Source organism: Diplotaxodon limnothrissa, linkage group LG8, assembly GCF_057381915.1.
Source record: "Diplotaxodon limnothrissa isolate DT_005_m linkage group LG8, D_limnothrissa_male_GT1.1, whole genome shotgun sequence".
NCBI lineage: Eukaryota > Metazoa > Chordata > Actinopteri > Cichliformes > Cichlidae > Diplotaxodon > Diplotaxodon limnothrissa.
In genome coordinates, this window is record NC_140603.1 from 16,440,221 (window position 1) to 16,461,532 (window position 21,312).

Consider the following 21,312-nt stretch of genomic DNA (forward strand, 5'->3'; position numbering starts at 1 on the left):
TGTGTGTGTGTGTGTGTGTGTGTGTGTGTGTGTGTGTGTGTGTGTGTGTGTGTGAGATCGGTGCTTGGGAACTCGTCAGAGATCGTGCTGTTAAACATTTGTCCCCATCTTGCCAGCTGGAGAGCTAAACTTGGTTCGTCTCTGTGTCCTTTTTTTAGCCCGCACGTTTTCTCGCGAGTCCGGCTGTTGGCTGTGGTTTGAAAAGTAGTTGTTACCATAACTTTTCTAAATGAACGCAATTTTTTGAGCTAGGAGTCTGAGCTACTGCTTGCAACAACCAAGCAGGGCCCGTGTGCAGCCGCGGTGTTAACTGGACGCGTGTAACCGCCTCCTGAGGATCGTTTGTGGGAACAACACGCTGCAATGGAGCGGTGAGGCTGCAGCTGCACGGAGGGAGGACGTCCTGCGTTACTTAGTTTGAATCAGGTTTCTCTGTGATTGACCTGTCCTGTTAGATCAACTCTCTTCACACGTGATATTGTTTATATGTGACATTTCATGACTTCTAGAGACACAGTTTTTGCGATTTACGCTGAATGTACAATGCACGTTAACATATTTGGATATTTATAGTTACAGTGTATGTCTAGACTAGACATAAGTCTAGTACTAGACTTATGTCAAGTAACTGTAAATTAGCCTCATAGTAACTTAGAAGAATGACTGCTTTGACACAACAGCGCATTTCTCCTATAAAGCACATTTTTAATTCAGAGCTATTATTTAAGGGTTAAATGTTATCTGTGAATATTGCTTTTTAAAAAGTAAACGTAAATTACTGTGCAATTACTGTTCTTTATATTTTGCTAGAAAAATGGGAGATTTGTTGAAAAAAATGTGTAAACTTCAATAGAGTGCAGTGTATAAGACAAAAACAGAGTTGGTACAATTCCAACCATGTTGTAAGTCAATATTTGCTATGACCAAATTTATACTTCAACACAGCCTGAACTCTCTTAGGCACACCTTTAGGGGGCTTCTTAAAGGACATTTGAAGTTCTGTTTTGTTTTTTCATGTTAGCTGCCTTTTGTTTTTGTTCTCTGTCAAGATAATCCCTCTAAAGTAATGTTGAGATCCAGCTGCTGGGGAGGCCAATCTATGACTGAGCTAAATCAAGACTTTAGCTCATTGACTTCTCCAATGAGTTTTCTTTATTTAACGTAAAGTTAAAAGCACTATGAGCTGATCGGGTTGTCCGTCTGTGGCCTTTAGTGCAGCGGTCCCCAACCTTTATGCCCAACAATATTTTCATGGACCGGCCTTTTATTCATAACACACGTGAAAAGACCCAGGAAAACCGAGTAAACGATAACAAAATAACGCTGAAAACCGATAAAAACCCTGAAAACTATACATTTCACACCTGAGCCTCAACTCTCGCGGCCCGGTACCAAACGACTCACGGACTGGTACCGGTCCGAGGCCCGGGGGTTGGGGACCGCTGCTTTAGTGCATTTTAGGTGATCTTTGCAAAGTTCAGCAGGCTAACTGTGATCTTTTCAGCCCCAGCAGGTCTGCTACGCTTGAGCTCTACAAGGCAGCCATGTTGCTGAGTGGAGTTGGTGATGCCTTGGGCTACAGGAACCAGCTGTGGGAGTACAATGAATCAGGACCAGCTATTCACCAGGTCAGTACTGGACCAGCAAAGCATTTCCATCCAGGGTTCCTATTTTTTCTTATGCATAAAGATGAAGGTATCATCTAATTTATGAGTTACATGTAGTTTTTATTGATGATGACTTAGAAGGGAGTTATTAAGAAAGGAGTGTTCATCATCATCCTCTCTGTCCATGCAGGAGCTTCAGGAACTTGGTGGCCTAAAGAACATCAAGGCTGAGCTCCCTGACTGGCCTGTGAGTGACGACACAGTTCTGCATCTGGCTACAGCTGAAGGACTAGCAACAGGCGAGTCCAAAGCCACATTAAAACATTTTGTTCTACTTGGTTTTTCCTCTGTTGCACATCTTGCTGGAAGCGAGGAGCTGATTGGATTGACCTTACAGCCGCTGTTCACGCCTCTTCAAGAGCTCCACAAAAAAAGGTCAAATCTAATTTCCAGCCTTGCCTTGATTTAGCGCTCTATTAGGTGCTACCCAAGTGGGGGAAAAAGAGGCAGAAATTCAACTTGACCTTTAGTGGGATACGGCAAACCAGGCAGTCCTGTTAACAGATCAGTTACCTCTTTAAAGTCTGCAGTTTGAACAATGTGTGTCATCCTAACAGGAAAGACTGGGGAGGAGCTCATGCATGAGGTGGCTGCTCGTTATGTGGAAGCCATGAAGGACATGGAGGGCAGGAAACCAGGGCCTTCGAGCATTCTGGGTAAAACATAATTTTGAAGTCATTTAACATCTGTTTATGGAGGCGATATAGAGCTAAAGCTTTGTTCTTTTAGGGGTTTCCCAGCTAAAGCCTGGGGAGGAAGGGGGATACAGAGTGGCATATAACCCTGACGGGACAGGCTGTGGAGCAGCCATGAGGTCCATGTGCATTGGCCTGAGGTAAAAAGCTCTTACTTTTCAATCTTCATGTTGTTTGTTCTTTCCCTGAGTCCGCAGTGGGTTTGGTTATTACTTTTTAATTGGCAATAATTCTGAAATATGGCTGTCTTGAGCAGATGCAGCACATCTTAATCATGAACTGAGTCTGAGTCGTGCTTTTTCTGAGAGAGTGTTTTGCTGTGTTCTCAGAGCAGTTTTTTAATAAAAAAGTAAGTGAAAGGCGTTCCAAATTATTATTATTTTTAATTAAAAATTTTAATTACATTAGGTTAATTAGGTAGTCCTATTTAGAACTCTTATTCGAGTGAGAGTTGTGTACAAAACCCACATATAAAAAATGCACAGAAACATGCATGCTAGTTGAACATAAGACAAGGATACATTGTGCATGCTCATAAATGAAGAAAAGCTCATGCAGTGTAGTTGGAGATCATTTATAAAACCATTAAAATATTCCAATCAAAGCAGAAATTGTATTTTTTTTTCTTTTTTTTTTAAACTTGTTCTATTTATCAACAGCAACATATTTCAATCCGTGCCACTTTTTTCATAAAAGACACAATTTTGACTAAGAAAAGAATGACCCATGATAACATATATGAGTGTATATCAGAGGTGTGGACTCGAGTCACATGACTTGGACTCGAGTCAGACTCGAGTCATTAATTTTATGACTTTAGACTTGACTTGAAAAAATGTTCTAAGACTTGTGACTTGACTTGGACTTTTACACCAATGACTTGGGACTTGAATTGGACTTGAACCGGTTTACTTGAAAAGACTTGATATTTTACCCCAAATATAAAATTTAACATGCATATTATATAGAGATTGAAAATGTGACGTCATTCACGGGTAGAACCGCAAAGGATTCTGGGAACTCGTGGCAAGCGGTACTAGCGCACGCAGGCTTTCAATTGAAATCAGTTATACAGCGATAAAAAGAAACACAAAAATGTCAAGAAGCTGTTGTTATTAACTGCAATAGCCGGTCGCATGACAGCCACGGGAAGCCGACGGGTAAAGAGATCGGTTGTTATCGGATTACGTCGTTGAAGAGAAATTGTTCGAGCCATGTTTCCAAAGTAACAAAGACGCGACGGATGGTCTGGATTGCAGCCATTCAAAGATCAAATATAACGTCCCAGAACACTCCAGCTCACAGGTTAGTCTGCTCCAAGCATTTACACAAAGGTCAGTCTGCTGTTGTAGTTAATGCGTCATTTTCATAACATAATTGGTGATATAGGTTACAAGCAAGTCTGGCGCTGAACAGAAATTGTCGCGCTATGCTCCTTTGTTTATTGTGCATAAATAGTGAATTGTCCTGACACAATATTGCGTTTCGCTTCTGTTATTATGGTACATTGACAAAAACATATACTTTTATTCACAGGATAAAACAGGTTTTTTGTATCACTAATTGCCCAGTACGATTACAGCATACAGTATTATTGTCACTGCTACATTTCTGTGATGGGTACCAGAAATTATTTCCACTACTAATTAATTACCGTTGAGCTCAAAGGTCCTATTAATAAACGGTTAAGGAATGTGTATTTATGACGACGATTTGTGAGACTGGTAAACTTATGATATGTACGATGGTCTTTCGTTCTACACGGTGCATTTCAAGGTCCTGCACCCATCCGTCGGTAAACTGTACCTGGGCTTGTTGCAGTGACCGGAAGTTACTAAACTTCATGAGTGTGTGCACTCACTCCAAGAACCGTATAATTATAAATATGCATATAAATATGCTAAGATGAGATAGCTGACTTCATCTAACTAGCAAATGTTTTCCAGGCTACGTTGGTGATACAGTTTTTTTAATGTGTATGATATTTTTGTCATGCGATTTTAAAGCCGGTCCTACAACCGCATCCAAGAATAACATGCAGCTTATCTCAGAACTGTCGGTGAAAATTATTCTTGGAGCTAGGTTTAATTGAGCTGCATTTTAAAGAGGTGCAATTTCACAATTTGTGTATATTTTCTAAGTTCACTATTTTGTATGTGTTGAGAAAAACACAGATTAAAAAATTACATGGTCTAATATTTACATTTAGCATAACTGCAACATTATTTTTTCGTTTTTTTTTTTTTAAAGACTCGAAAGGACTTGAAATTCAAAGTTTCAGACTTGTGACTTGACTCGGACTTTTACACCAGTGACTTGAGACTCGACTCTGACTTGCCTGACATTACTTGAGACTTGACTTGAGACTTGAGGATAAAGACTTGAGACTTACTTGAGACTTGCAAAACAATGACTTGGTCCCACCTCTGGTGTATATATTAACAATATCACCACAATATCACCATAATTGTGTATAATTAATACGTAATTGTATAAGTGCAGATAAAATAGTTAAGAAACAAGATTTGTTTCTCTATAAAAAGCTCATCTTTGTCTTTAATTTTCTTTTTTTTTCTTTTTTTTTTTTCTCTTTTCTTTTTTTTTTTTTTTCCTTCTTTTTTTTTCTGGAAGTCTTTAATTTTCTTAACAGGTGTTCCACATGGGTCTTAAAAGCGAGTCTAGCATCCAACCAGGGTCCTAAGTATGCAAAGTAATTAACAGTTTAAAGACTAAGAAGAGTTTGAATATGGACTGTACCATCCCATACTCTTGTCTTTATCTAATTCTAAAACAAGCTTATGTTTAATAAGAGAATTTTGAAATGTATCAATAGCGAACTGTAGATTTTTAATGCAAAGGAAGAGACTGTGGTATATATAGTGGTGTCATCTGCATAAAAATTGGCATTACAGTTTTGGGTGGCAGAGAGTATTATTTGTGTAAAGGGCAAATAAAAGAGCTCCAAGAATAGATCCTTGTGGAACACCTGTACAAATGGCAAATGGACTTGACCTGAAGTCTTTTGGAGACTATTTTAATTCTGTTAGAAAGATAATCAGCAAACTAACCAACATCTAAACTGAGAACCATCTTTGTGCTAAATGCAATACAGATGAGGACAGAATTATTTCTGTGTTTCTAGTTTTATTTTTGATCCTAAATTATTTTACCGAGCACAAAAGTCTAGTATTATAATGTAAAAGGTAAATCCATTTTTATTTGTGTATCACATTATACAAGAAATAAGTTTAATATCCTCAACGTTACAACCACCCAAAGACAATAATGATCCCAGATCCAGGTCCAAGTCATCAGTTATAATAGTCCACATTGGCTGAGAGTAATATTTTTCTCTTGGACTCTGTTTATCTGTTTTTGAGGTGCAAAGTGTTGCCCTTCTTATGCAACTCACATGACTTTCAAAGGTGAAGGTTTCCTGTGGAGTTTTTGACTTCTTTGTGGGGTTTTTGTCTCCTGCATAGAAGAGGAGGTCACACAGGTGATCTCACGTTATTCTGCTCATCTACATGTAGCAGAAACAAGGAGCAATATTTAATATATGTATACTTTACTTATTTTAAGTTTAAGATCTCTCTTTCAGGATACCCCCGGGGGCAAGAAACAAAAATCAGTCATGACAGTTAATGCAGTTGAGACAAAACTACTAAAATAAAACTGTTATTTAATATTAGGAAGGTGATCTGCAGTTCACTCCATTGAAATAGTTCTTAGTGTCTAAAATGAGTGATTCAAGTTCATCTGTTAACGTAGACTGCATTAAAAAAAAAAAACGAGCTTATGACTATAATGCTGATTTTGACTCTTTGACAGTGCCAGATATGCTGAGTTTTTATTTTTATTTTATATAAAAACACAGAAAAAGTGAAAAATATCTACTATTAGCATTTTAACAACAAATAATTTACTAGTTTTTTTTTTAGCTCTCAACAAATACTGATAATTCAATTATTGGAAGAATAACAGCTTCTTTATGGAAAAAACATGTTTTTCCAGACGTATTTATCTGCACCATACTAACTCAGAATGATGATGCTCAGAAGTTCTGTGCATGTCAATGAGAAAACCTGAATATTTCAGGTGATAGATATTATCTTCCTTAATAAATACTGATAAGGTCTTTAATATTTCATCCCCATCAGGTATCCAAAGCCCGACCAGCTGTTGTCATTGGTGGCGGTTGCTGTTGAGACAGGCAGAATGACCCATCCTCACCCCACGGGCTTCCTGGGAGCCGTCGCGTCAGCCCTTTTCACTTCATACGCCATCCAGCGCAGGCCAATCACAACTTGGGGTCTGGGCCTGATAAACGAGGCCTGCCCAATAGCAAAGAACTTCGTTGAAGGTCGAGGCTATGCCGTGGAGGAGACCGAGAGAGACTGGGGCTACTTCTGTGACAAGTGGCAATGGTATGGGCTGCTGAAATTGAGCCTTGTTAGGCTGTCATGTTGAATTCAGATTAAAGTTTCCAGCATCAGCAAGTTCTATTAACCTATTTCAGCGTCAAGGTTAACAGACGGTGACATGAAATTGTACTAAAATGTCACCGGTCAGGTTTACTTAAGCAGAACAAATGTCATTTTTATCCTGCAGTACTACATCCTCTGACAAAGATCAATGTAAGTGCAAAACACTATATTCAGGTAAATGTGCGAAATGTGCCTTTTATATTTCTGGTAACTTGATGTAATATATGCTTGAATGAGATCATGTGATATAAAGGAAGAGTTTGTTATTTTGGGAAATAAACTTACAGACTTGGTTGGCTATATAGTGATTACACTGGAGGTACAGCCATCCTGTAAAGTCCAGTATTTGAGCTTACACTAATAAATCACATTGCAAAAGAAAACTGATGACAAATGCAAATTAAAACATGCAGAATACTTTTTAACATGAAATTCTTAATCACAAAAAGTAAGAAAACTCAATTTTCCTTCAACTTTCATACCGAACAGAAAAACTGCTAAGTTGTACAACAAAAGCAAAATGTTTCCAGATGGTCTAATTATAACTGAGAAACCCCAGAGTGAATCCTGCAATTATTGCAATATATATGAAAATGCTACACTGATGTTCAGAGTACCATCTGGAAACGCCACAATATTTGGATTAGCTGTCTAAAAATCATTTTTTAATGACTAACACATTTTGTGACAAACATTTTCATATTAAAGTATTCTTTAATATATATATTTATATATTAAGAAATTATCGCTAGTTGAATTTTGCAATGTTATTTTAAAAGTGTGCTCAAATATGGGACTTTAGAGGACGGCGTTATTTTTTGAATATTCGAACTAGCCAATTATCAGACATGTTTTGATATTTTATTTTTATATTACATATATGAAGCTAAAGAAATTCACTGCGATTATTATTATGTATGTTCACATTTTAAATCTGGCAAATCAAAAATGATTGAGTCATTTTGGTGATTTGAGATGGAATGACCCTAAAAGTAAGCGAGTGATTAAATGGTAGGAGTAGCTACTGGACACAGAAATATATTTTGATTTTGTCCAAAGGTAATAAAAAACAGACCTTTTTGTAGAAACAGTCATGACATGACTGCATTGTTTTATTTTTTTCATTTTAACAGAGAGAGAATGACACAGGTAGACCGTGTAGATGCTGTGAACCCCCCTTTCCTGTCTGCAGGTACTTGGATCTGAGGGGCCTCGCTCACGGTGTGGGCCCTGCGATTTGGCCTGCCTCTTACGGCCCTGCTGAAAGAGACGAAGCCTATAAGAGCTTCAGCTTGTCAGGTTGGGCCGGACGCAGTGGCCATGATGCTCCAATGATAGCGCTGGACGCCTTGCTAGGCGCAGGTTCAGACTGGGAAGAGCTGATGAGCAGGGCCGCCTTCCATGGAGGTCAGAGGTCTCACTGGTGTAATGTATTATAAGCTGTGAGTGAAGTCTTGCACTAAATGTAAAACCTTTACCTAAAATATGTGTTTAATTATATTAACACAAACTCAGCTTTAGTTTGAAGTCTGCTTTTTCTTTTTGACAATCTTTGGTTTAGTTTGATAGTGACTCCGGTAACCATCATGTTTATATATTAGCCAGCATTCCTCTTGTTTCAAACATTTACACACAGTCACTCAGAAAAAGGTGTTGTTGTTTTCAAGCAATGGATTATTAAATCCCTGTACAAAGTAAGTTATTAAACTAACAGCACCACTTGAGATGCACTTTCACCTAATTGCTAAATAATGTAACTACAGGGAACTATGAAGAAGGTATTTGGTGTATCCACTGACAGAGGAAGAAGACGAGGAGACATGATGGAGACAAATTGAGGGAATTGTGGCTGAGATGACAGAAAGTGGATAAAAGATGTTGTATTTGTAGCTGCCAGGCAGAGGAAAGGAGGCAGACCTCAGGGTTCATGGAAGTAGTGGAGGAGGGCCTGCAGAGGGTTGGTGTAACAGAAGGGTGCTGATCAGCTGTGGTGACCCCTAAAGAGAGCAGCTGAAGGAACAATGTAACCTTTCGTACAACTTCAAAGAAATCTTGTAAATTCCCTGGAAATTTCTCTCCCATGTAAACTGAGTTCGGCTGGTTGTTGCTTAAGCAGTTTGTGTCTCAAAGTGCAGATAATTAGAAACTAATGTGATTTCTGAACTCAGGAATGCAAATGTGTTGCAAATGCAAATTGTACTGCAATTGCACCCAATACTGGTCCGTTTTAAGGAAAGTAGCAACTTTGTGAACATGGAACAAGACTTAAGAAGTAAATCAGACATTAAACGGACAGCTTGATGTCAGCTGATAAAGTAAGGCATGAAGATTAAGCTGCCAGTTGTTTGACTTCTCAATAATTATGCAACAAGGTGTGAGACAAACTGTGTGAATGAAAAAAAATCTGGTGTCTTTGTTTAGTAAGAGAAAAAACAAACCAGAAGTACACCCTGGACAGGATCACCAATTAACCCAACCTCACTCTGTTTTCTTTGGATTGTGGGAGAGAACCTGTGAACCCCACACAGAAAGGCCTCGGCCAAATGGTGGGTTTGAACATGGGACCTTCTGTCTCTGAGGCAACAATATTAATCCCCACCAAAGAAGCCAGTCTAGTGATAGATGGATGGTTATTATTTCTAATAATAATATTAAAAAAAAATCATTAGTCACTTTTAAGATGGCCACAAAGATAAATGATAAATATCAGTGATGCATTATCACGCACACTAACTGCTCACTCTGCTCTCATCTCTCTTGTCCAGGTGACAGCGACAGCACCGCAGTGATTGCGTGCTGCTGTTGGGGTCTCCTCTACGGATTGCAGGGGGTCCCCGAAGGCAACTACGCCAACCTGGAGTACCGGGAGCGACTGGAGCGCAGTGCCGAGCAGCTCTACGCGCTGTCACACTGAGGAAGGTCGCTGCAACCCCGCCGTGCTGACAGAGCGTGTCCCGGCCCGCTGCGGCAAGGGGGAAACTGGGCCACGCACACTGACACACTGAAGTAGAGCTAGCTGGTGTGCTCAGTAGTACATTGATTTAGAGAGCTGTCACTGAGCCACAGTATGTTGTCATAGTCGCCTAAAGGGGAAGCAGAAGCAGTGTCCTACTAACCTAAAGAGTCCTCTCTGCCAGAACAAGGACAGAGTGCCTCGTGATGTTGGCACGGAGGCTAGCGTATAAGCAGGGGTCCCCCTAGTGACCGTTTTAAATCAACATATTTGCTCCTGTGAGCAGAACGAATCCAAGCTAATGAGAATATGAAATGAATGAGCAGCATCCTCTGGGAGGTAATTTGCTTTGTTCAATCTGACATAATGACAAACGCTCCAGCCTCAAATTAAATGTGCTTTTGCTAAAGGATAATGAAAAATAAATTGGTGTGCCTCATGGTCGTTAACTCCTGAAGTGAGAAGGCAAACTAATGCTCCAGACAAAAACATAATTAACAATACAATAAATTAAACGCTTTGTAGTTGAGTTGAAAACTTTATTTTTTGGTCATTGTTTATTTTTAAATTTTTTTTGTCTTGTCCATTTTTTTGTTTTTTAATTAGATTTTCCTACAAGGGAAAAGAAGGGGAAAGGGGATGTTTGTAACTACTGGATAGAGTTTAAAAAAAATTTGCTAAAAGTCCTCATCACGTCTTCAAATCCCTCCTTTCCTGTATTCATGAGAAACAGTCCGTTTCTCATTTGTGTCGTAGTACAAGGCTAAAAAACAATTCTGGAAGATAAAGAGTCTGCTGCTGTTTTCCCTCCGCGCCTGGTCCTCCCAGTAAGGTGCCTCGTGTCTCTGAATAGGGTAAATAAAAAGTCGGGGAGAAGAGCGGGACAGCACCAGGGGTCAGGCGCTGCTGCCGTCCGGTCACCTTCATCGTTAGCATTAAAAAGCTCCTAGTGCCGCACGGACACCGAGGTTTGTACTGAAGAAGCGTAAGGTGCTGCGAGGTTTCTGATTTCTTCTCTGCTCCGTGTGATCCTGTCACTTTCTTTGTTTTAAATGAGTCGCGTTCACTCTGGGCCTCTCATCCAGCAGACGGGGATTGGGAGAGGGGGAGAACAATCTGGGAGGTTGCAGAGAGGCTTTAGTTTCCAGGCGGATGGAAGGAAGCGGGGTGTGGCTGGACCTGCATCGCTGTGGGAGGTAAACAAAAATAAAACAGAGCCTGTAAAGCCCGCGCTTCAAACGACCCCTTTGTTTGACCCATAAAAGGGGAAATCTGAGGGAGGGGTTGTGTGATACCTTGCTGGATGTAGAAGTGTTGGTGTGCTCCTTGCTGAGGTCCGTGTTGGGGGTGCTGGGGCACTGCACCAGGGCCCTGCTGAGGCTGCAACATTACTATTTGGGGCTGACCATGGCTCCCCGAATGGTGGGGACCCGAAATGGCTCCTTGAACATGAGCCTGGGGGACAACAAGATCAGTTGACATGGTTTAGATCAGAAGTTAAAACACCACCTGCTGAGAAAAGGGGGAAAACAGGAAAATGGAGCACATACCTGTGCTATCTGTCCAAGGGGGTAGGTGGGTGGGATGCCCTGGTGACCATGGATGCTGTACCCCGGAATGGAGTAAGAACCCTGTGGAGACGTGTGGCCAGGCGGCATGTTGGGTGGGGTGGGTGCTGACAAGGGGCCTGAGTGGTACAAGGACTGGGGCTGTGGGCCCGACTGGGCGTTCTGAAAAGCACATCAAGGTGCGAAAATTCATCAAGGGCCATAAAAATAAAGCTGTAGAGAAGGAAAAGGTGCACATGTGCCTTTTCCAAAAGTGAGATTAGAACAAGTGCTATGCTTTTCAGCTTATTATTATTATTATTAAGTCAACATATCTAAATAGATCACCAAAAATCAACCTGATAGTGCAAGCTGCTTAATTTCAGAATTCATAGTCTAAGGAGCTTAAAAAGAAAAAGCATCTGGACTTCTTTAAGTTGCTTGAAGACGTTTACCTCTCATCTGAGAAGCTTCTGCAGTTTTAGGGTCAAATGATGGAGAGTCCCAGATTTAACCCCTGTGGGAGTGTCCCCCCAAGAGGGACAATGGATCCCCTATTGATCCTCTAACTAATCACACGAGCCAAGGTGTGAAAAACGGTGTAGGTCACAATCAGCCAAGGTTTTGGATGAGCTCACTGTGAAACCTAGCCCCACCCTATCATGTGATCAAATGGCCCAGGATGTGAGCGGGCGCTAAGGTGTCTGCCATCTATTATCCAAAACTGGATTATAGATGGCAGACTCTGTTCAAAGATGGTTGTTCACGGCAACTTAAAGAAGTCCAGACGCTTTTCTTCCCAGGCGCCTTAGACAACGATGACCTGGATGATTGAGAACCTTCACAGATATAATTGGAATGAATTCTGAACATATTTCACACAATCCAGTCTGAAAATGTAAGGTGTGTCGAAGCTGTTGACATAAAGCAGCAATGAGCAGCCCACACTGCACAGACCAGGTGGACGGTCCCTTCTCCTTTTCGGGGGCGTCCTACCTGTCCAGGGCTAGGTGCAGTGTGCTGGGGTGGGGGCTGATTGCCTGTTGGTGTACTGGAGGGCTGAGGCTGATGAACTGCGCCTGTGTGATGGGAGAATGACTGTGGAGCTACAGAGGAAGAGAATTCACGTCAGGGTCGACTCTGTATCTACAAATCAATCGATTCGGGTCACGTGGATATTTTGTCGTTCACATCCATCTCCACTCACCGTAGATGCCCTGCTGTGGGCCTTGAGGTCCATCTCCCTGTGCAGAGAACTGGGGCCCTCCTGGTGGACCGAGGGCTTGTGGGTGGGGACCCCCACCTTGACCTATCATCCTGGCTCCACCTTGCAGCATTGAGTACATGGGCTTTTGAGGATGGAGAAAAGAAAGGAAAAAGGTGTTATTCTGCTGAATGAGAAATAATGTAAAACCCCGACTACAGAATGTGTTTGGAGGGCAGACGTGCTACCTGTCCAGGGTAGGGTGTCATGGCCTGGATGACCTGCTGCTGGCCATACTGCTGAGGGTTGTACTGAAGGTAGGACTGGGGGTAAGGGGACGCTACCAGCGGGGCCCCAGCAGCTGATGCAGCTTGCAGCATGGAGGGTGCTGAAGAACCATGGTCAGAGCGCTGAGCCACAACCGAGCCTAATGAGAGGAGCCAATCATCAAGAGAACAGAAACATGGAGGACAAAAACACCATCTTTCCCGTTCCTCACTGCAGATTCCAGAGTTCAGTCGTCTCTAATTTAAGTGTTTAAGCGTTTCTGCAAGTTTAAAGCATGACGGCTCTGTGTTTCACAGCAGATCACAACTCAAGGTTAACATTGAGGTAACAGTCAGCACTTTCTCTGGAGCCGAAAGTCAAGCCTCTGACAAGAGCTGACAGGAAATTCATTTTAAATATGTGGGAAACTATATAAAAAGCACACGCTGCAGTTACCTTTTGCTCTGGGGTATTTTCCCTGGCCCACTGTAGACATGGTGTACTGATACATTTGTGGGGGCTGAAAGACAAAAAGATGAACAGGTGAGCACAAGAACTGTGGCTTTAATGTGAAAAGAAAAACTGCAAACAGTATCCGATTGCAGTTCCACGTGAATATTTGGCTTTTTATTGGCATGTTTCAAATGCCAGCAAGATATTTGTAGAAGGTGTTAAGCACGACATTTAGAGAAAGACGCCTTAAGTGATCATGTTTATTTATTTTTGGCTTGCGTACCGGCACAGAGTGGATCTGTGAGATGTAGGAGGAGAGGTAGGGTTGGGGGTTGTAGAGCGGCCCCTGTCCTCCTGGATGCTGCAGCACCACGGGGCTCTGAGGAGTTGGCCGAGGTGGGGTGGGCGCAGTGTTGGGCTTCGTCTGTCAGAAACACATCACGGGTAAATAAATATAGATTCAATATATGAAATAATATCTTAATTTCTGTGTGTGTTTTTTAAGTTTTAATGACTTAACAGATTCAAGTGTCTTACCATAGGCATCTGAGGTTTGATAGGATTGAACTCTTTAGCATTTGGGTTTAAGGTTGATTTCTTTACTTGGCTGCAAAAGAGAAAATAGTTGTTATAAATTATGATGAGTGCAATAAACTGAGTTAAAAAAAATAAATCACACAGTTCACAGTCAGAAATCTTTAGTCCTTTTATTTAAACTCACTCTGCTACGCCTTCTGTCCTCTCCGCTGCCTCGGACCTGACCTCCTCACTTCCTGGGGTCCTGGCAGGCTGAGGGGTGGCTGGGGACTGCCTGTCTGAGAGGGGTGCCGTGGCGGCAGCTGTTGTGGTGCCCAGTGTAGCTGCAGTGTCCTTGGAGGGGTCCTCGGAGACGGCTGGCAAAGGCTGGGTCTGGGAAGGACTGGGAGCTGCAGGCTGAGGTTTAGACTCTGATGGAGGATGAGCGTCTGATGGCGCGGGGTTGGCTGCGCTGGGCTGGCTGACCTCGCTTACAGCAGGAGGGGTCGTCCCTGCTGCAGGAGAACTGGGAGAGCTGGAGTTAGCTCCGCTGGGTGGGAGCTGGAAGATAAAAAGGAGTCGAGGGATAAGCAGTTGGTCTGTAAAAGCAAAATTGTTGTTGTTTCATCCAACAAATCAAATAATTAATTTACTATCAGACATGACAGCAAAGCCTCACAACTGAGGAGCCTGTTATAACTACTGAGGTTTAATTTAAGTTCACAAGAATATAAAACGTGTTGATTAGCAATCCCGCTATAATAGGTCATAATAGTATCCAAATGAGGAGTACTGTTTCTAAGAAAAGGTGGAAAAGGAGACTGAAACACAAGAATCTTGAGTCCAATCCAACAATGTGCACAGAAACAGAGTCATAACAGATTAATCTGAGGCTTTGCAGCAGCCTGATGTCATAATCAACTTTCAGCTCAGTCACATTTAATAACAATCAAGTATTGTAATCTTATGTGCCTTTTATTTTAGACATGTACTGCCTGTGAATTGCTGGGCTGACACCAATGTTGTAAAATAATTTAATACTGATCATTGTTTCCTTTTTACTTTGTTACTGTGGCAGTTCAGTTGAATAAAAGCTGTTACTGGTCAGTGACACTGTAAAGACCGAGATGGATGACTAGCATTGAGCGTCATCTGCTAAAGTTGATCATCACAACATGATTAAGATGGGAGTGATGTTGGAGGGAGGTCTGACATCACTGATGTCAGCACGCAGCCTTGTGATTGGTGACGGATTTTCTCATTTCACACGTCGCTGAAACACTCTTACCCTGAACTCTTTGCCAAATTTTCGCAGCTCCTCAATGTGGGACCTCTGCTGAACCGACGGCGCTGGTGGAAGAGAAAAGAGTTTTGAGAACTTCAAACAACAACACAAAGGGTGCGTAACTAGGCAAAAAGCTCACTTCCAGCGTTTAGCCAGCACCAAACTTAAATACCTTTACTCGTCTTGCTTTCCTCTGTTGTGCTCGGGCTCTCGCCGGAGCGTTCCTTTGCAGCTGCACCGAGGATCTCATTCACTGTGAAAACGGCACAATAATCCAGTTAGTTGCAGAATTTCTAATTCCAAGCTGATGCATACTGTTAAGAGCCTCGTGCTTTAACTTTCGTTTTAAAATTGTTCTATGAACACAAACATTAGGAGAGACTGTACCATCTACAGGGAAGAGAGGGGCGGGGCCTGATGTCTTCTGAGCAGGCAGCGAGACAGAAGATGTGTCCAAGTAAGGTGTGTCCTGGGAAGAGCCTGATTTAGGGGAACGAGTAGCTGTAAGAAAATTGAAAGTGAAGTTAGTTTGATTGAATTTCATAATTAACATGGGGGGTGACCAGAACGTCACTGTACCTGTGGACTGAGCGTGAGAGTTCTGAGTGCGGCTTGTCCGGCTTGACTGTGGAGGTCTTTGGGCTTTAGGAGAGGTCCTTGCAGCAACTGAAAGCACAGAAACATCTGCTTTAGCGACAGGCATAGATGCTACAGCTGTGAAGTCGATCCTGAGAAAAGTTAACACACTCACCTCCATTAACTGGTCTGCTAGCGTCGGACAGCGAGTGCGGGAGTGAGTGGGAATGAGGAACCGTGTGTCCGTGTGGAGCGGGCGGGCTGGCTGGGGACGGGACAGTTGAAGCGGAAGCTGAACTGGATGATGGGCCGCCAGGTGAAGCAGGCGTGTAGGGGCTGGCTGGGCCGGAGCCTGGACTCGGGCTGGCGTTTCCCTGTGGGTGGTGAGGGGCGTAGGCACCGACACGACCCGACAGAGGGCTGCTTCTCTCTGAGGGGGTGACACCGGGCTGGGGCCCAGCTGCAGAGGGCAGGGGTGGTTTTGGGGACGAGGAGGATGGAGGGTTGGAGCGGTAACCTCCACTCAGGCGATTGTGAGATGGAGGCCCGCCAGAGCCTCTCTCAGCTCGTTCCCGGTTCATCTCTCTTTGACGCTGAGGTAATGGAATGTACTTGCCCTCCCTGGTGGAGAAAAGAGGGGAGCAAACGCGTTTCAAACTTTACTCTTTAGCTTTAAGTTGGAACCCCCCCACAAAAAGAGGGGGAAAAAAGTGAGTGAACATCTAAAATAAGTACAACCCTTATATCTATGTTCCTGACAAGCATTTCAGAATAAACCTCCTCTCACCTGTTGCTGGCTCCTGGACTGTCTCTACCCCTTTCCCGTTCTTTGTCACGTGGGCTCTCACGGCCCCTCTCTCGATCATTGCCGTCCCGCGCCACGGCGCTGAACTTGTCCTCCTCGGTTCTGCCCTCATCATTTTCCAGGTTGACACGACTGCGGTACTGGGGGCTCGACTCAATCTCTTGGGCCAGGCGGGCAGCGCGTGCCTCCCTCTGCCGATAGTTCTCAGAGTTGCCCCTCTCCAGCGGTACACTGGGCGGTGGGAGAAATAAAAACTGACTTAATCTGCATGTTTGTGTCAGATGTGTGTCCTACAGTAAAAATACTGATACTTATAACCTTACTGACTAGTTAAGGGAATGTTTTTGGCGTATTTTACAAACTGCTGCAGTAACTTACGTGTACATTGAGAGGCTGGAATCATACGTTGATGTGACACCATATTTGACTTCATTGTAACGAAACATCTCGTTGGCATCCCAGCCGTTAGACTGGAGACAAAAAAAAGGGAGATTAATGGGGTAGTAAAGGAATCAGCGCAAGAGTTAACAATAAGTAACAGTCTGTATACACAGAAACTTGACAGAGTGTATGAAACCTACTGTATCAGTTTCCAAATCGTAACTCTCTCCGTTGCTGTCACCTCCGTCCCATCTCTGCAAAACCTTCTCTTTATGTTCTCCATTGATGCGGCTGGAGCTGATGGCTGTGTCTGTGAAGGTGTCTGAAAAATCAAACGCAAGAAGACGTCAAAACAAGGTGGATAAATCTGAAATAGTTTCCCCATTACATCTGCAGCCATTCAAACTGAATGAAGAAGCGCCACGTTTACATTCTTTTAACCAGATTGCAGAAACCCAGAGCCTGCCCTGACTTGACCCTCGGCACACGTGCATTTTCATACCTCTGGTGGCGTAATTGAGGTCGACGTCTCTGCAGATCATCGTGACCAGGTCTGAGGGGCTGAAGATCATGGTGTCGGTGATGTCCTCCCTCCGTGGCGGAGCTGATGTTGAGCCCTCCTCCTCATTGCGTTTGTGTACAGCATCCACAGCCAACTCGCACTAAGGACATTGAGAAAGCACTCAGCGCTCAGCAAGTATTAAACAACCACAGAAAAGATGACCATCACTCTAACCATCACTCTAACAGCCCGAATAAGGCGGCAAACTGATGTGCATGCCTGTGTGACCTGAGCTTCTTACCTTAGAACTGAGAGTCTTAAATATGCCCTCAAATGCACTGCCATTCTTCACTTTTATGTCACATGTGGATCCCTGAGAGAGACAAGACAGTCTTTAAAAACTATAGCTAACCAGAGAAGTGTTTATATCAGTATTAAATCAATAACTGCTATATTATTTGTGGAAAAACTGCATAAAAAAGTGAAACAAATTTAACCAGTGTACAGATCCCACCATGAAATAAAGAGTGCCTTTACAGTAGGTAAGTTTACCTATAAGACTATTGTTTACAAAATAAATAATAATAATAACAACAACATGGTCTGAAGAAGACAACAACCAGCCAAATGACTCACCACAACAGCTGTGAGGAAATGAAGCATTCTGGCATTGTTATAGACACCCTCAAACACCTACACATGGGGAAACAAGGATTTTCAAAACAAAGCTTTACAAAGACGCAATATATTTAAATTAACGCGGGCTGACGCTGACAAACTAGAACAGAGTTAAACATTAACCCTCAGAGGCCCTTCGCACCAAGAAGTGCTTATTCCTGGTCTTAAGTTAATCCGTCATAACTTGGCTTTTTAAGTCCGACCCGGCAGCTATGCCTGTTACATCATCAGCTTAAACCGTCTTCTGACTATGACCGTGTGTAAATCCTGCAATTAGTCCAGAGCAGGTAAGGTAAAAATTTTTCTGCACAGGTTACGCTAAAGGTGACGTCCCGTGCCATATAACAGACTTTTTGTTTTTACACGTGGTGGAGAGAAGAAATCATAAATTACTCAAGACGTGTCACTGGATTTAAAGTTAGTGTCGAACCGCGACTCAACATCTGGCCACCTCGGCTACTTTACACGACGAACAATCCACGAGGCAAGGGTAAAACCTCTTTTCAAATGCCTCAAAAACGCCAACGTTTATATTGATTTCAATATCTTTCCACTTTTAGAAGCTGCCAGTGTCTAAACAATGACTTGTTTCCTGGTTGCGTTTTTCAAAAAATTTAATCTGTCCTTGGTGTGTTCTTGCGCTGACTGGACAGCTTGACTCTTTAATTTCACTCTTACTCAACTACCTTTACTTTCACTTTTGATCCTTTACATCTGCCGTATCAGATATTAACCAACCTCCACAGTCTTGTGTACAATCACATAACCGCACACGCAGTTTTAACCCCAATCTGATGACTGGTCATAACAGAGTAACTTTGTGGATCGGATCAGGTATAGTAAAGACCAGCTAATGCAATCAGCCACAGCTGAGTGAAGAGCAGCTGTAGATAAACCTTTCAATGGCCCTTTTACAGAGGAGGACTTTATCAAACACAGGTCATACTCATATCATCGGGATACTTACAGGAGATGACTGGAATGATGGCTTTGCAGAAGATCGATTCCTGAAAAACAAAACAAACGTATCGCTGTTCAGAAGGAGAAGAACTTGTTTAAGTCTGAGGAGTCAGTGTCACAGTCCACATCACACACTAGAAAAATTGGTTATTCGAGAAGCAGACAAAGTTAGAGTGGCAGGACAAGTTCTTATGTCACTCCTGCTCACCAGAAAAGCTCCACAGTTAATTTATTCTCAATCCACGCACTCTAACTGAGGGACTTAAAGGAAAAACTGGCATACGAACATAGATATTGTTTAAAGAAATAATATTTGTTTACAGATTAATCTCCCCCCCCATCTGTCCCATCCCCCTTCACCTCACTGCAGGTATGTCTGGCTCTAGAGCTTCAAGTTTCTCCCCAGTGTTTATTACCACACTGTTTGTTGATTCCCCTGCCCTCTCCCTTTTCCCCTCACCCCAACCAGTTGAGGCAGATGGTCGACCCTCCCCGGGGCCTGGCTATGCAAGTTTCTGTAGGTTTCCTTCTGTTTAAAGAGATGTTTCTCCCAACTCTCACTGCCTGCTTGCTGAAAGGGTATTGATTGGTTTCTCTGTAATATTCGTAATCCAATTTGCCCTATAATAACTGCTGACATAAATAAAATATAATTAGACATAAATAACGTATGTCAGTTTAGTTTGAATTTTTTTTTAAATATGCGTCCTTAAGATAGAAAACAGGAAGTCTAAATCGAAAATTAAAAACACATTTCTGCCCAAAGACGTTTGATATACGACTGGAAAAGCCATGAAAGGGTGATGTAGACCAATCTGCATGCTAAACGTAACTCCACCGTGAATGGCCACTGTGGCTCGTATCAATGCTTGCTACATGCTCGGTTACAAAACAAAGACGGAGCCAACAAGACTTCAGTAAACGCGCTCATCTCACAAATCAGCAGCACACGCGACCTCGTACTGGTCATAACAACTGTGTAATGTTAACACAGCCATTGTATCAGGCGTTTTTATTAAGCATTTGGGACGTGAGGTTATACATGTAAACAGTTTCTCCCTCCCCTCTCTTTCGCCCCTTCTCAACCAAAAACAGGCCAAATAAACTTTGTATCACCTCTATGCTGATTTGCTACTCCTAGCTTTCGCCACTTCGCTGATTCGGTTGAGGTTCGATTCGAGCGTGCTGATTGGTCAACATATGATGCCAATCTAAGAAGAGTGAATCCCATTGGCTCCTAGGTAAGCTCTATTTTTGGGGTTACGCCCACTGGGAAACAGCGCTTTAACCGGTAGGCCTTTAAGTCACGGGACAATCCCCGGACTGTCCTGAAAGAAAAATCCCAGCCCTCTTACCTTCCAGCCGGTGCCCTGTTGGCGTTGTTGATCCCGCTGACTGGAGAAGACATACCGGCAGGGCCCGATGTCCCGTTAGACGCCTTTCTCCCGCCGGATCCGGGTTGCTGTTGTTTCAGCATTGCGAAGCACAAGGCTTAGACAGTATCAAGTGTAAGCTCACTTAAAAACACCGATACCTCCTATGTGAAGTAGCTTTGAAAGCGAACTCTCTTTAGCAGTTATCAGCTGCCCTAAGAAGCGCAGAGCCGGTGTAACCTCCCCGGCTATTGTGGCTAATCTTGCTAGGTGAACACCAGTCGCGTGTGGCCTAACATGTAAAAGCAAAAACACCTCGATAATATAACTAAATCGAACACATAACTTAACAAATTACCCCACGCTATCTACTCTACAACCACACAGGCTACGCCAAAGCAAGCGACAATTAAAAATTACACCAGCTTCCGTGTAATTATTTAGCCAAGGCTGGCTAGGTTAGCATTAGCTGTGATCCTCGGGCTCACTTCGGACGCTCTCCCTCCGGGGTTTACTTTGTATCCTCGGCCGCGTCGCCTTAAATCCAACACCGCTGAACCGTCGGTTAAAAAATTACTGCTCGGCGTTACTGTCCTCTGCCGTGGAACTTAGATTTTCAGGTTTCCTTTGGAAAACCTGCTGCGGTCGGTCAACACCTCCTCTCGCTAGGACAGCTTGACTGAACCCGCGCGCGGCTGACTGCAAACCGGCTGAAAGGGGGAGGGGGCGTTGACGTGAGCGCGCTTACGTGGAAGAATGTGTGCATTGATTAAATCAGGACTTAATCGATACCACTGTATCGCTGATATAATCAAGGATGGGTGGTCCCTGCTGTAAACGTGGCAGTCACCATACAGAACACTTAATGTTTTGTTTACAAATCACCACCTTGGTTTCTGTTAATTTAATCATCTCCCATTATTTTTTTCCTATCTGTATTGATCGCATGTATTTATTTATTAA

The 21,312-nt window shown here is 42.9% G+C and overlaps 2 protein-coding genes across 5 annotated transcripts; one reads left to right on the forward strand and one right to left on the reverse strand.

Annotated features, from left to right (window-relative positions):
* Positions 1 to 62: 62 nt before the first annotated feature.
* adprh (ADP-ribosylarginine hydrolase) lies at positions 63 to 10,479 on the forward strand. Of its 3 annotated transcripts, none has more exons than XM_085361392.1 (8): positions 63 to 371; positions 1,505 to 1,628; positions 1,798 to 1,906; positions 2,225 to 2,323; positions 2,397 to 2,502; positions 6,523 to 6,789; positions 8,042 to 8,256; positions 9,615 to 10,479. In XM_085361392.1, the coding sequence occupies exons 1-8, from the start codon at positions 364 to 366 to the stop codon at positions 9,761 to 9,763; spliced, it is 1,077 nt and encodes a 358-aa protein (XP_085217518.1). In that variant the 5' UTR covers positions 63 to 363; the 3' UTR covers positions 9,764 to 10,479. The 3 variants fall into 3 exon arrangements, with proteins under 3 accessions (XP_085217518.1, XP_085217520.1, XP_085217519.1); XM_085361394.1 differs by having other exon boundaries at positions 8,042 to 8,291; positions 9,615 to 9,667; XM_085361393.1 differs by lacking the exon at positions 63 to 371 and adding an exon at positions 390 to 426.
* atxn2l (ataxin 2-like) lies at positions 10,358 to 21,031 on the reverse strand. 2 transcript variants are annotated; one of them, XM_085361391.1, is made up of 24 exons: positions 20,838 to 21,031; positions 20,332 to 20,438; positions 18,984 to 19,023; positions 17,975 to 18,031; positions 17,640 to 17,711; positions 17,339 to 17,498; positions 17,037 to 17,158; positions 16,834 to 16,925; positions 16,438 to 16,686; positions 15,826 to 16,271; positions 15,654 to 15,740; positions 15,462 to 15,575; positions 15,247 to 15,327; positions 15,078 to 15,139; positions 13,995 to 14,350; positions 13,811 to 13,880; positions 13,557 to 13,697; positions 13,277 to 13,340; positions 12,802 to 12,980; positions 12,557 to 12,698; positions 12,346 to 12,455; positions 11,353 to 11,532; positions 11,098 to 11,257; positions 10,358 to 10,989 (listed from the first exon to the last, which is right to left on the reverse strand). In XM_085361391.1, the coding sequence occupies exons 2-24, from the start codon at positions 20,382 to 20,384 to the stop codon at positions 10,940 to 10,942; spliced, it is 3,087 nt and encodes a 1,028-aa protein (XP_085217517.1). In that variant the 5' UTR covers positions 20,385 to 20,438; positions 20,838 to 21,031; the 3' UTR covers positions 10,358 to 10,939. The 2 variants fall into 2 exon arrangements, with proteins under 2 accessions (XP_085217517.1, XP_085217516.1); XM_085361390.1 differs by having other exon boundaries at positions 20,332 to 21,031.
* Between the last annotated feature and the right edge of the window lie 281 nt (positions 21,032 to 21,312).